This window comes from Balaenoptera borealis, assembly GCF_965194805.1.
Source record: "Balaenoptera borealis genome assembly, chromosome: 6".
NCBI lineage: Eukaryota > Metazoa > Chordata > Mammalia > Artiodactyla > Balaenopteridae > Balaenoptera > Balaenoptera borealis.
Window position 1 is genome coordinate 35901970 of NC_138863.1, and position 14357 is coordinate 35916326.

The 14357-nt window shown below is 39.0% G+C and overlaps 1 protein-coding gene across 1 annotated transcript in view; it reads left to right on the plus strand.

Moving 5' to 3' along the window:
- FTCDNL1 (formiminotransferase cyclodeaminase N-terminal like) overlaps positions 1-13252 on the plus strand; it is a 175388-nt gene extending 162136 nt beyond the window's left edge. The window contains exon 6 of the mRNA XM_082397436.1: positions 13108-13252. Coding sequence (XP_082253562.1) covers positions 13108-13142 — 35 coding nt within the window. The 3' untranslated portion in view covers positions 13143-13252. The remainder of the gene's footprint in view (positions 1-13107) is intronic.
- Positions 13253-14357: the final 1105 nt, after the last annotated feature.

Here is a 14357-nt window from a genome sequence, read left to right on the forward strand (position 1 = left end):
GAGGGAGAGGACTCAAATCAATAGAATTAGAAATGAAAAAGGAGAAGTTACAACAGACACTGCAGAAATACAAAGCATCCTAAGAGACTACTACAAGCAACTCTATGCCAATAAAGTGGACAACCTGGAAGAAATGGACAAATTCTTAGAAAGGTATAACCTTCCAAGACTGAACCAGGAAGAAATAGAAAATGTGAACAGACCAATCACAAGTCATGAAATTGAAACTGTGATTAAAAATCTTCCAACAAGCAAAAGTCCAGGACCAGATGGCTTCACAGGTGAATTCTATCAAACATTTAGAGAAGAGCTAACACCCACCCTTCTCAAACTCTTCCAAAAAATTGCAGAGGAAGGAACACTCCCAAACTCATTCTATGTGGCCACCATCACCCTGATACCAAAACCAGACAAAGATACTACAAAAAAAGAAAATTACAGGCCAATATCACTGATGAACATAGATGCAAAAATCCTCAACAAAATACTAGCAAACAGAATCCAACAACACATTAAAAGGATTAAAAAAAAATTGACTCATTTTCAAGTTACTATTAATATTTTTCTAATAAGGAAATAAAAGCCAAATTATGCAGAGAATTTATTTCATTTTTCAGTCCCCTCCTTGCCCCCCACACCCCCCATAAGATATTCACCTTCTGTCATTACACATATGGGCCTGTATTCTTAACACTCAGCAGAGCTTTATCCTTCAGCAAAGAGCTGCAAGTGGCTTTCTTCCTTCTGATATTAAAAACCCTGAGTGTGAATTCAGGTTGCCACCTGACCGTACTCTCTGTATTGCTTGTATTTTTAGTAATGTGCCCATACCTTACTCAGTCTGCCTGCATTTTAGCACTCTATATTCAAAGCTGTCATCAGAAGGCTGCACCCTATTTAAACCTACTGTGGCTGTTTTCTTTTAAAATCCCTCATTAATATCTATTTCTTAATGTGACATGTACTGTTAACATGTGGGGATTATTTTGATATGACTTCCAAAGTCATAAGCAACTCTTTTCCTGGGAAAACTTCCCAGATTTAAAAAAATCAGTGTATTTTATTTCATCTCTATGGCACTCTCTAGAACATGGTGCTTATTTGTCTTATTGTAAGATCATCGTTTCCTCCCTCACCCCCCTTATGAAATGAGGTGGTTTGAAATAAAGCAGAAGAGACTTTCTTGGGAAGAGACGATCACTGGGAATTTCCCATAGTGATGATAGAAGGTCAGAGAATGCTAGAGCTCTGGGGGCCTTAGCAATAATCTAATTGAAAGAGCTCCATTCATAGATGAAGAAACCAAATGAGGCCAGAGTGCTCACTGAAGGATGCACAACTGGTTATTGGAAGAACGAGAACTAGAAACAAGTTCCCAGAATTCTTGGTTTAGTGCTTTTTGTACCACGCCTTACTTTTTTTTTCTTTTAAAGAAAAACATTATACAGTCAATTCTTATTCATTTGCAACAGTTATGGTCTATCAAGTCACTGCAAAGACTGAATAGCAGCTACTGAACCACTGCTCCCAGGGTGAAACAGGGTTAGGGTCCTGTGAGCCTCTGGTCACAACATTTTTGTCACTGGTCAATGCACAACCTTGTTGTATATGTATTCCTATTTAAAGAAGTTTTATGTGATATACATTGTTGGTTCATTAACATTGAACTCATGGCCAACAGCACTATAACTCATGCCTGAATGAAGCTTACCTACCACACATACTTTCTCCATAAGGTACATCACAACCTTCTTTCCCTTGGGAGCACTAGACAGCACTTCAGCAGTACACTTGAGGGACATTTTAAACAGTGAAATCACCAAAGAAAAGCACAAAAATGTGAAAAAATTGGCACTACATAGACCGTGAAAAAAAGACACTTGTTTACAATTTTGGAGAAACCAGAGGCAGAGTGCTGCCTTTTTCACCTCAGCTAGGAATGTGCATGTGGAGCAAATCAAAGTCTTCACCACCCTGCAGATGTCTGCAAATGATCTCGAAAGGGCCACGAGTACTGATTTGGGGGTTTCAAATAAATTTTAGTGATTAGATGAATTTGAAGATATGAAATCCACAATAATGAGGATCAACTGTATATGGAAAAGGTGATTAACAAATCTATGGATGGGGGAGTTCCCTGGCTGTCCAGTGGTTAGGACTCTGCACTTCCACTGCAGGGGGCCAGGGTTCAATCCCTGATCAGGGAACTAAGATCCCGCAAGCCGTGTGGCATGGTCGGAAAAAAAAGAAGAAAAAGAAAACAACCCCCAGCAAATCTGTGAATGGGACAAATTAGAGTACAAAAGAGGTATTGTTACAACACTGGAACATTTTATTATAGAAATAAATAGAATTTCTCTGTAAAGGATACTTGTGTTTAAAAAAAGTTCTGTCCTAATTTCCTTATTTTTCTCAAGGTACCCTCTCTGCTCCTTGTCATGACAACTGTCTGCTTCCCTCCCCATTGCACTGAAAATGCTCCTGCTAGATTACCAACTCTCATAATCTTGCCTAATCCAGTGTTCAAATCTCATTCTTCATCTTACTTAACCTCTAACACCATCTGATCACTCCAGCCCTCTTGAAAGGTCTTCTCACTTAGCTTCCAATGCAGCATGTTCTCGTGGTTTTCTCCTACTCCATGAGCACTACTTCTCAGTCTCCTTGATGGATATTCCTCTCCCCACCCCTACCCCCATCTCTAAGTTTCAGAATGCCCAGAGCTTAACCCTTTGCTCTATTCTTCATATTACTTTCAAGTAGAGCAGGTAGAAGTAATATATATTTAAATTTTTTTTCATACTGGGGTGGCAGCCAGGGGCTGAGCCTAGCCTGCAATTACCACCCAACTGCCTCAGGGGCTGAAAGGAGCACTATCTCCACACAGCGTAATCAAGTCTGGAGAAACACTTGTACTACATGACTCCCAGATTTATAGCTTCAGACTAGACTTCTGTGAGTGTCGGAGTCAGATTCAAATGTTCAACTGCCTGGGAAATGCTGTACCCAGTCATGATGGAGTAAAATGAATTTACCTTCCACTTTAAACAACACAAATACTGGAGAAAAGATTTGATGCAGATGTTTTAAGACTTGGGACAATAGGAAGTACAATTCTGTGATCCTCAAGAGAAGGGAAACCATTGCAATCAAATCTACAGTTACAGGGCTTCCCTGGTGGCGCAGTGGTTGAGAATCTGCCTGCCAATGCAGGGGACACGGGTTCGAGCCCTGGTCTGGGAAGATCCCATGTGACGTGGAGCAGCTGGGCCCGTGAGCCACAATTACTGAGCCTGCGCGTCTGGAGCCTGTGCTCCGCAACAAGAGAGGCCGCGATAGTGAGAGGCCCGCGCACCGCGATGAAGAGTGGCCCCCACTTGCCGCAACTAGAGAAAGCCCTCGCACAGAAACGAAGACCAAACACAGCCATAAATAAATAAATAAACAAATACTTAAAAAAAAAAAAACTACAGTTACGTACAGATGAACCGGTTTGCAGGGCAGAAATAGAGACACAGATGTAGAGAACAAATGTATGAACACCAAGGGGGGAAAGTGGCGGGGGGCTGGTGGTGGTGGTGTGATGAATTGGGAGATTGGGATTGACGTATATACACGAATATGTATAAAATAGGTAACTAATAAGAACCTGCTGTATAAAAAAATAAATAAATAAAAGTCTATGTGTTTGAAAAAAAAAACAAACTACAATTACCACACCTTTCAGTGGGAGGAACAAGGAGGAGATCCCAAGGAGTGGGTGGCAGCTTTGGTTTCTCTGAGTCTTGGAGACAGATTACTGCTCACGGTATGGAGGCACCTAGAAGTCGTAAAGCAGAGTTCCAGAGAGGAGGGACTACACACACAAAAATAGAGCTCCAGAAATATACTTAGGGATCCCATTGAGTTCTTACTAAATACTAAGGCACTCCTGCATAATAGTAAACTTCATGAGGTTGAGCAAAGAGGAAACCAGGCAACTGAATGGTTTCCAAACTCACAGAAGTCTTCTGAGAACTGTTGAAGCTTTTGCCAGCCAGAGTGGAGAACCCTGGTTGAATACATCAAGAAGTCACAAATTAAGACAGCAGAAAAGTTATGCCTTCATAGTGAGGCTAACTTTGTCCTAGAATAAAGGCTACATAGACCCACCCAACAAAGACTGAAAACTAGCTTTGAAAGGATTGACCTCACCCATAAGTAACATAACTGCCTACTAAAACAAAACCCAGTTTCTTTTTAAAGACAATAAAATCCAGACACTCAACATTATAAAATCCACAATGTCCAGCACCCAATAAAAGATTATTACACATTCCAAGAAGCAGGAAAATGTGACCCATACTAGGATAAATAGCTGTCAATAGAAATAGGCCCAGAAATGATAGCAGTGATGGTATTAGCAGACATGCATATTAAAATAACTAATCGAAAAATGCACATAGTGAGGAAAGAAATCAATGATCTGAAAAAGAACCATGTGGAACTTCTGGTGTTGAAAATCACAATATCCAAAATGAAAAATTCTCTGGATACAATTAACATCAGATTAGACACTGGAAAAGAAGAGTAGTGAACCTGAAGATAAAGCAATAGACTTATCCAAAATGAAACAGACAGAGGAAAAAAAAGACTGAAAAATCCCCCAGAATCTCTGTGATTTATGGACAATATTAAACAGTCTAATATACATGAAGCTAGAGAAACAGAAAAAATATTTGAAGAAATAATGTCCAAACATTGTCAAAATTTGACAAAAACTATAAATCCACAGATCCAAGATACTCAACAAACCCCAAGCAGGACAAACACAATGAAAAACACATCAAGATACATCATAACAAAAATTCTAAAAACCAAAGATAAAAATTTTAAAGCATTGAGGAAAAAGATGCATTGTATATAGAGAAACAAAGATCAAAATTACTGTATTAAGACTTATTTTCACATGCTCTTTGTCTTGGTATTTTTTGCTTAAATAAAGATTGCTTGCATCCCTGCATTTCTGTGGATAGGGATGGTGATTGGGGGTGGTTTACAAGATTCCTGGTTCAAGAGCTCCCTCTGTTGTCAGTGTAGCATAGTGTGGATTTTTTTTTTTTTTTAACTCCGTGTATTTGTGTGTGTGTCTGTGTGTGTGTTCAGGGCATTGATGGGAGGAAGTTGTTCTTTGATTTTTTTTTTAATATTATCTTATCTTAAAGAATCCTAACTTTCCTCTCTTGCTTTTTCCCCCTTTACTGTGCAGTATTCTTGTTTTTTTTTTTAACATCTTTATTGGAGTATAATTGCTTTACAATGGTGTGTTAGCTTCTGCTGTATAACAAAGTGAATCAGCTATACATGTACATATATCCCCATATCCCCTCCCTCTTGCATCTCCCTCCCACCCTCCCTATCCCACCCCTCTAGGTGGACACAAAGCACCGAGCTGATCTCCCTGTGCTATGCGGCTGCTTCCCGCTAGCTATCTATTTTACATTTGGTAGTATATATAAGTCCATGCCACTCTCTCACTTCGTCCCAGCTTCCCCTTCCCCCTCCCCGTGTCCTCAAGTTCATTCTTTACATTTCACTGTGCGGTTTGCAGTTTTCTTTTTTTTAATATGGCAATTCCATATTTAATTTCTCTGAGAAAGCACCATACTGTATTCCATAGCATCTGCACCATTTTACTTTCCCACCAGCAATGCAAAAGGGTTCCAGTTTCTCTATGTCTTCACCAACGCTTCCTTCCTTCCTTTTTTTCTTTCTTTCTTTCTTTCTTTTTCCTGCTTTTCTCTCTTTCTTTTTCCTTTCTTTCTTTCTTCCTTTCTTTCTTTCCTTCTTTTTCTTTCTTCCTTCCTTCCTTCCTCCTTCCTTCCTTCCTTCCTTCCTTCCTTCCTTTCTTTCTTTCTTTCTTTCTTTCTTTTCTTCCTTCCTTTCTTCCCTCCCTCCCTCCTTCCCTCGCTCTCTCTCTTTCTTTCTTTCTTTTTATATTTGCCATTCTAATGGGTATGAGGGAGTAAGTTGTTTTTTACATGGGAGAATCATCCGTATGTTTGCATGCAGGCAGGAAAGATCTGGGAGACCAGGAAGTTGATGCTAAAGGAAGGAGAGAGGAGAGGTGCTGGAGCAATGTCCTGGAGTTGGGAGAGATGCTGAGATCCCGAGCAGAGGGGAGGATGCCCTTAGCCAGCAGCCTGGGTGTTTATCCATAGTCGCACTGTGCAGTTTTCTAAAGGCACTTCTCCATTCTCATTAAAGCCGCCCCTCCTTTGCCTGGAAAAGTTGCCTTCCCAAGACACCACCTCGAGTCCTGGACACACCTTAAGTCTCTTCCATCATCTTGCTCTGATCCACAAAGACTCTTTCCTGGCATTTTCCACGTAGGGTGGACTTTCCCTTCCTGTGATTTTAGATCAGTCTATGGCCTTTTCCTGCTTCTCTCGAGATTCCCTGCAGTCTTCCCCAGACTGCCCTTCTCCCCATGGAGACTTGGGCAGCAGGAGCGTGAGGGTAGCTTGCTGGGATGTGGTGTTTACATTTTTACTTCCGATCATTTGAAGTTTAGACACTGTCTTTTATTCATGCCAAGGGCATGCTTTTATGTAGTTTTCTCTGTTATTACTATTTTTTTTTTTTTGGAGGAATGTGTTGGGAGATATGAACTGACATAGCAACAGTTACCTCGGTTATAAAATTTCTTAGTTCCTCACCTTTCAAAATTTGGGCAACACTGTGAATAAAAAGTTCTTTCCAGGAAGAGTTGTATTCTGCTAGAGGCAGGATTCAATTGACCTCTGAGGGGCCATCAGAAAAAGAGTCCTATGAAATCAGGACTGATTCAGGATCATTTCAGAATCCATACTGATGATGCTCTGCTAATATCCATTTACCAAAAATTGAGATAAACATTTGGGAAAATATCTATTGAGTATGTTGAGGATTTCCATTCTCATATTTTTTATTTTGGGGAGCTGGTTTAGAATAGAATTCCCTTGTTCCAATAAAGGCAGCAAGAGCTCTTCAGGGAGGAGAGGGTCTGCCAGGGTTTCCTCTTGCTTATTCATGTTGCCATGTCATGGCTCTGATTCTGGTTTAAGAGTTCACTGGAAATACCTTTGTGTACAAAGATTATAATGAGATATTTTACACTTTTTTTTTGCAAAGTCATCAACATCTGATGTGTATTTTACAATTTTAGCACCTCTTAGTTTGGGCTAGGCATATTCCAAGTGCTTAATAGCCACATGGGTAAAGTTATGGGTGATTTAAGAGTGTAATCAAAAGTTATTAATGTTTAAAATATATAAAACTAAAATATAAGCTCACTTATAAAAACATGTGTAGTAGATTGGACTGTTCCAACTTGTCATGCTTCCCTTGTATTAGAATTACTCACCAAGGGCTCTTGCCCTGTAATTTTTTTTTTTTTATAAATTTATTTATTTTATTTATTTATTTTTGGCTGCATTGGGTCTTCGTTGCTGTGTGCAGGCTTTCTCTAGTTGTGGCGAGTGGTGGCTACTCTTTGTTGCAGTGCACGGGCTTCTCATTGTGGTCACTTCTCTTGTTGTGGAGCATGGGCTGTAGGCCCATGGGCTTCAGTAGTTGTGGCACAACGGCTCAGTAGTTGTGGCTCATGGGCTCAGTAGTTGTGGTTTGCGGGCTCTAGAGCACAAGCTCAGTAGCTGTGGTGCATGGGCTTAGTTGCTCCACAGCATGTGGGATCTTCCTGGACCAGGGCTCAAACCGGTGTCCCCTGCATTGGCAGGTGGATTCTTAACCACTACACCACCAGGGAAGTCCCTTGCCCTGTAATTTTGAAGTTCATCCCACTGAAATGAAATATACTTTAAGCCTCTTCCCTTGATATGAAAAGAACATTTTCTGGGTAGTCACTGACCCAAGGAAGATAAAAGACATGTGGAACAGACCTACACCCAGCCTGCAGCCTAGATCCTGGAATCCAAGGACCAGATCCCAGAGCCTGAAGTCCACCCTAGCCAGGCCAAGTTGCGGTCAACCTGCAGACCTGTGAGTGGGAAATAACTGCCTGTTGTTTCAAGCCATTGGATTTTTGGAGTGGTTTGTTACATAGCATTATTGAAGCAGTAGCTGACTAATACATTACCTAAAATAGAAGCAGGAGGGCAAATACTGACCATCTGTCAGGGAAAAGTCCTAAAATGTCCACTAAATGCCAACTTACGCATATCAGATTGGGAACCCCAAGAGTTGGGGCTAATAACTGGAGCATCTAGTCATCAATTTATCTCAAATATCCACACTTGTAGCAAAAATCAGGAATTTTTTAAAAATAGCAAATCAAAAGGTAAGATGAGATCATATAACATTCTCTACACATCCCAAACCAATATTCCAATCCCTAAATCAAGGTAATTAGTGTCATTAAAAGTTGGTCCCAAAGAAATATGTCCAGTGGTTCACAAATATGTACCTGATAGTACTCTAAGTTTGTTTCTATTTAGCAACAATAACGAGTTTACATTCGTAGATGTCTGCACATTATTAAGTACTTCCACTCCATTAACTTACTTCTGTTCAACATCCCTCCAAGATAGTCAGAATAGGTTACCCCCCATTTTACAGATGAGAAGACTGAGGTTCAGTAAGGTATGTAGCTTGCTTAAGGTCACATGGTTAGTAAATAGTGAAACCAAGTCTAGATGCTATCTCCTTCGAACCAGCCTTACTGTGTTTTTATTATCTATTATTATCTGTGTAGACATTTTTAAAATTATAGATTTCCTAAAATGAAGATCACTGTCTTCTCACAACACCTTCCCAAGGGTCTAAGGTTTGCTACTTAATGTACTTATCATAGTGTAGGTGCTCAAACAGTAGGAAAAGCATTAGTTATGGAATAAAAAGTCTATGCTGATGCTCCACTAGCCATTTCCAGGTACTCTAATATTAATAGCTCTACGAACCTAATGTGTTTTAGTTGGTTTGTTTTGTTTTTTTGTATCATATGGATTTATAAGTTGGCAAGTATTAATTTGATTATAGCAGGGCTTTTCCAAAGAGGTTTATCTGCATACATCATAATTGTTGACTCATTAATGCACATGAACTCATGCTACTTTACCATTTCTTTGTAAATGAAGGCTATGTCATTTTTACTTCTTTATGCTTGAAGTTGATGGTATCTTACCTGGTATCTACAATGAGGAACAGCACCGTGCAGTCCCCTTTACCTCAAACACGGTGAAGTTCTATCAGTGAAAGCGTTCTACCTACCATGTTTCCTTTAACAACGTAAGGAATCTACAACAAGCAATGGCTTGGTTCTAAAGGAAAACCTTCAGCTACTGGGGATGATTTCATTTAGCCAATAGTTGCCATCTTGTTTACAAGGAAAATACAGCCATTTTCTTTACTGTGTATACAAGTTCTGCAGAGCTGTTTGTTTGGTTTTTAACAAAGACAATACAAAAATAAATTATACCTCGATTTGGTTTAGGTAAGCAATCTTTTGAGCCAGCTGTATTACTAACTGATCCATAATTGCTCTGCATTTATGAGGTACATAGTTTATTCTCTCGCTTGCCACACAATAGGCCATGCAAGTTAAAGAGCTCCAAGTTTCAAGGACTGGAGTTTTTGGGTGCCTGCCAGGACTGATCTGTTTAGCAAACAAGCTGGAGGGTGCTTATTAGTAGGTTGTGGCTTGCAGACCATGAAGCCCCTGGGGCCAGATACACTGATCAAATGGTGGATCTATATTCCAGTGAGGCCATTGGATGAAAAGGGGAATGGCACCACATTACTAAATATGCTTCTCATAGGCCTTAATTACGCCACTGTAAATGAGTTCTTTTGTAACTCTTTCTGTTGGTCCAGAAGACAGGTTATTAAAGATTAACATAGGAACTATTTTTCAAATTAAAACGTAGACAATTCTGATGAGTTACAGCTATATTATTCATAGTATAAGAACAAGCCCTGGTTAGATTGGGAAAGTGAAGAGTCATATTTCTAGTGGAACAAAACACATCTTATTTTCTCCAGTTGCATTTCTTTTTTAAAAAATTGCTAATCTTCTCTGCCCCCTGCTTAGATTTTTGTTTCTATTGAGTGACTCAAGGTGGCTTGAGGCTTTCAAATTAATGCCTGGTAGAGTATCATTGAGGCCTTAGAAGAATGAAGTTAGTCTGATTTTTGTTACATCAAAAAAAAAATCTAGATAATGTCACCTTTTGCCATTCTTGGTCTCACACATTTTCTTCTGTTGCCTTCACTAGTTTGCCCTAAATTTTAAGGCAATAGCATAGAATGTACCTTTTGAGTGTTGTTATATTTTAATAGAAGCTGTTTCAAGAATACAGATGCATGACTGGAGAAATTTTTGAGTCAGCCCAGTATGTCATTAATAAAACCATTTTTTGTCTCTTGCTCTGCTGTTGATTGGTTAATAATTTGCTCTTATAAAGTTATGAGATAGTTATCCATTAAATACCAGTCTCATAAAGTTATGTACACATGTGGTGTAGAAGAAGAGAGACTTGGGACTTCCCTGGTTGTCCAGTGGGTAAGACTCCACACTCCCAATGCAGGGGGCCCAGGTTCGATCTCTGGTCTAGGAACTATATCCTGTATGCGCACTGCAACTAGGAGTTCGCATGCCACAACTAAGAAGCCCGCATGCTGCAACTAAAAGATCCCTCATGCTGCAATGAAGATCCCATGTGCCACAACTAAGAGCCAGCGCAGCCAAAATAAATAAATAAATATTTTTTTTAAAAAAGAGAGAGAAACTTGAAAACACAGAGCTATATGTTAAAATGATAATGAGTGACCCTAAATATAATTTACATTCAAGGCAGAACCATCTATATTATAATAATGTGACAAAAGAACAGCATAAAACAGTTTTATAAATGCAAATGATATTTCAAACCCAAATTTGAGAAATTCTGGTAAAGGGACCAAACTAAAAACAAATTTACAGTTTCACGATATTCTTGGACTTACTTTACCATCTGTAATATTGGCATGACTAAAGTAATTTTTAGTTTAGGAGGAAAGTATTTACATAGAAAAATATCATCCTAAAAAGTGTGGCTATTATGTCAACTGTAATTATTTAGTGTCGATAAAATTGGCCATATTTATTTTTTACCAAAACATTTAACCAAAACCAATGCACCATAACAAATACCACACTTTTTTCTTTATATAAACCTCAAACCATTTTATTCATAGCAATGAAACGATTCTTTATTTTTTATTTCTTGACATTGTATATGTGGGTCATTTTACTGTTTTAAGAAGTTCATCTGATGGAAATTGGCTACTTTGAAAGGTGCTTAAGCTTGTACAGTTTGGGCATGCAACTTTCATTGGGTCCAAGATTTCAGAACCTAGAGTAAAGTAGATAAAGTAGGCTGTGAACTTGAAGCATAACTACCTAAAATGCATGGGAAGCTGAGATTCCTCTTTTCAATTGCTGTCATTTGTTTCAATCCGACACATATTTTTGGGCTCTCTGTAATGTTCTTGCTTCAGTGCTTGATTCAGGGGAGACCAAGATCTGGTCCCTGCTTTTGCAGAGACACCGTATTGTGTCTTTGCTCATGCTGGGCCCTCTCGCTGGGATCCCCCCTGCCTTTCGGTGACTGGCAAACTCCAACTGACCCTTCAGAGTTCACCTCCTGGGAGGAGGAGCTTTCCCTGCCTCCCCTGCCCCAGTCCTCTGAGGTATCATGCCCTTTGGGCTGCCTTCAAGTGGCTCCATGCTGCATGCCCCTCCCACTATAGTTATAAGTTGATTTTTCTGTCATCCCCACAACAAAGAAACCCAAACATCTGTTGAGTATTTGCTAGCTTATGGGCTAATTCTATTATCAAGATTAGAAAAATCACCTTCATGGACCAAATGAAGAAAAGTTCTCCCCCTTCTTCTCCTCTCCAACCTTCCACTTCTAAGCCTGAGCTCCTATGTCCTGCCCAAAAGGTAATTTGCTTCTTGGCCAGTAATGTGACCAATGAGTTAGATACCTCTCAGTACAGGAGCCCGCTGGGGAGTCGGTTGGGGATTCAGAAACTGTGTGAAGCCATTTCAGAAGCTTGGTCCTTTCCAGTGTCTCATACGAGTGTTTCTCTATGTAACAGTATCAAAACACTGAGCATGTAGGGCTCTCACAGTCCGGCTTAGGATATCAGATTGGGGAGTCCTAACTGAGGCAATACCAATCCCACTAGTGTTCTGGGACTGGCTTACCTGTGTGCTGGGGTGTTGACCCCTCAGGCTTGAGTAGGACCAGGGCTGGCTGGAGGCTCCAGACCCATCACTTCTGCCCGGGAGCAGCTTTGTCTATTTCCCTGTGAACCATACACATAGTATCGTTATCTATGCAACTCGATTGGGAAGCACTGGTTGGAGCGATGGTTTCTAAATCTGGATCAGGGTCAGCATCACTTGGGGGAACTGTTAAAAAAAAAAGGCACCAGATTCCCAGGCTGCCCTCGGGTTCACAGAATCAAATTCTTTGACTCCTGGAGCCAGGAAATAGGCTCTTAAGAAACTTCTCAGGTGACTCTCATGTTGTAGAGATCAAGGTTCGAAAACATCTGGATTATAAGCGTGGGCTTTAGGATGAGATATGCCTGTTTCAAATCATGGCTCCATCACTAATTATTGCATAAGTTGTATAAACTCTTTGAGCCTCTGTAAAATGTAGATGAAAACACTTACATCATGCAGAGAAGGAAGTACATAGCACCATGCCTGGTCTGAAGGAACACTAAATAAATCATATTATTTAATATTAATTTATTAATATTATTTATTAATTTTATTATTAATAAAATAATTTAATTTATTATATTATTTTATTAATGTAAATATTATTAATATTATTTTATTTTATTATTTTAATTTTTATTGTTATTATTATTTATTATTGTAATTATTATTATACACTTACTGGTACTTTAATGACCAGAGTTAATGCACCTCCCATGGCCCCTCCCATTCCTGGGTTTCTTTATCACTTGAGGTTAAGGTTACTGAATGACCATCCTTGGGTCACATATATTTAGCAGTTTAGGGACCTCTAGAGATGCATTTGCACTTACCTCTCTACCTTCCATCTCCAGGGCACAGAGTTCCAAGGTTACAGCACAGACAATGACGACAGAGAAGAGACTCATGCTAACTAGCTTGCCCATGAGCGGACCCTAGCTTTACCACCTGAGCCAACCTAGCTGTGGCTAATTTTGAAAAGGGAGAAATAGCACTCAATATATTCCACAGGTAAGGAAAAAATAAGCACTTTTATTTCCTTTGCTAACATAGATAAACATTCGTATGTTTTAATATATAAATATATTAAATTCTCGTTTAAACATTTGGCCTTGCGTTAAATTCTGCCTTTGACCAAAACTTCTTGCAGTACTAATAAAACCTTGAGCTTCTGCTAGATAAGTAAAGTCTTCCTTGGTCAAAATTAAGAACAGTGCTATCTTCTATAAGGTTTTAGAAAATAAAAAATCAACTACAGAAAATGATTAAAAGGCAGAACCACTTTTAAAGATAAAAGTTTATAATTAGCATGGAAGTTCTATAATTTAAAATGGAAAGTTTGTGAAGCTATAGGAAAACAGGGTAAACTTCATCTACAAAATAACAGGTTTCGTATGTTAAAAATGTCAATCATTTAACCCAAAGTGAACCAATTATAACACATTTCCTCTAATGTATGGGTCTGAAGCTCAGAGGTAAGCCCATTGACTTATAGGAAATAAGTCATGTCCTTAATACTAGTAACCAAACTTTTGCCATATATTGCTGTCTAAATTGATAATTCCAAATTTGGGTTCCATTCAAGTTATTGGGTTCAGTATTGTTATTTTAATAGGGTAGGAGCACTTACGTAGTATACTGCATTGAAGTTTGTCATCAATGTAATAACCATGTATCACTTATATAATTGTTATTATCCAGACAAATATGTTTTTCATAGTCATCTGGGATCCATTTAGAGTAGCATAACTCCTGTTTTAACTTAGAGTTAGCTTTATTTCCATATTATTTCACTTCTGTATATCAAAAGCATATCTTGCAGCTTGACAGGTAATAAATTGGTATTGTCAAAGAACTGTCAATCATTTCAGAATATATTCTTCTAATCAACTGGCATGAACTTGATACATGATAGATAGCTTATCAAGTGTCTGTTTGGATTCTTTCATTTGGAGTGTGTTGACTGAACCTATGGCATGAGGAAACTCGATCTCAAGCTAAAGTAATGGAATTTTTGTACCTAAAATATAAAGAATTTGGGGCGGGGGCAGGGAGTAAGGGAGTGTAGGTGATGAAATACTTCACTGTGCAGTGCCAACTCCTT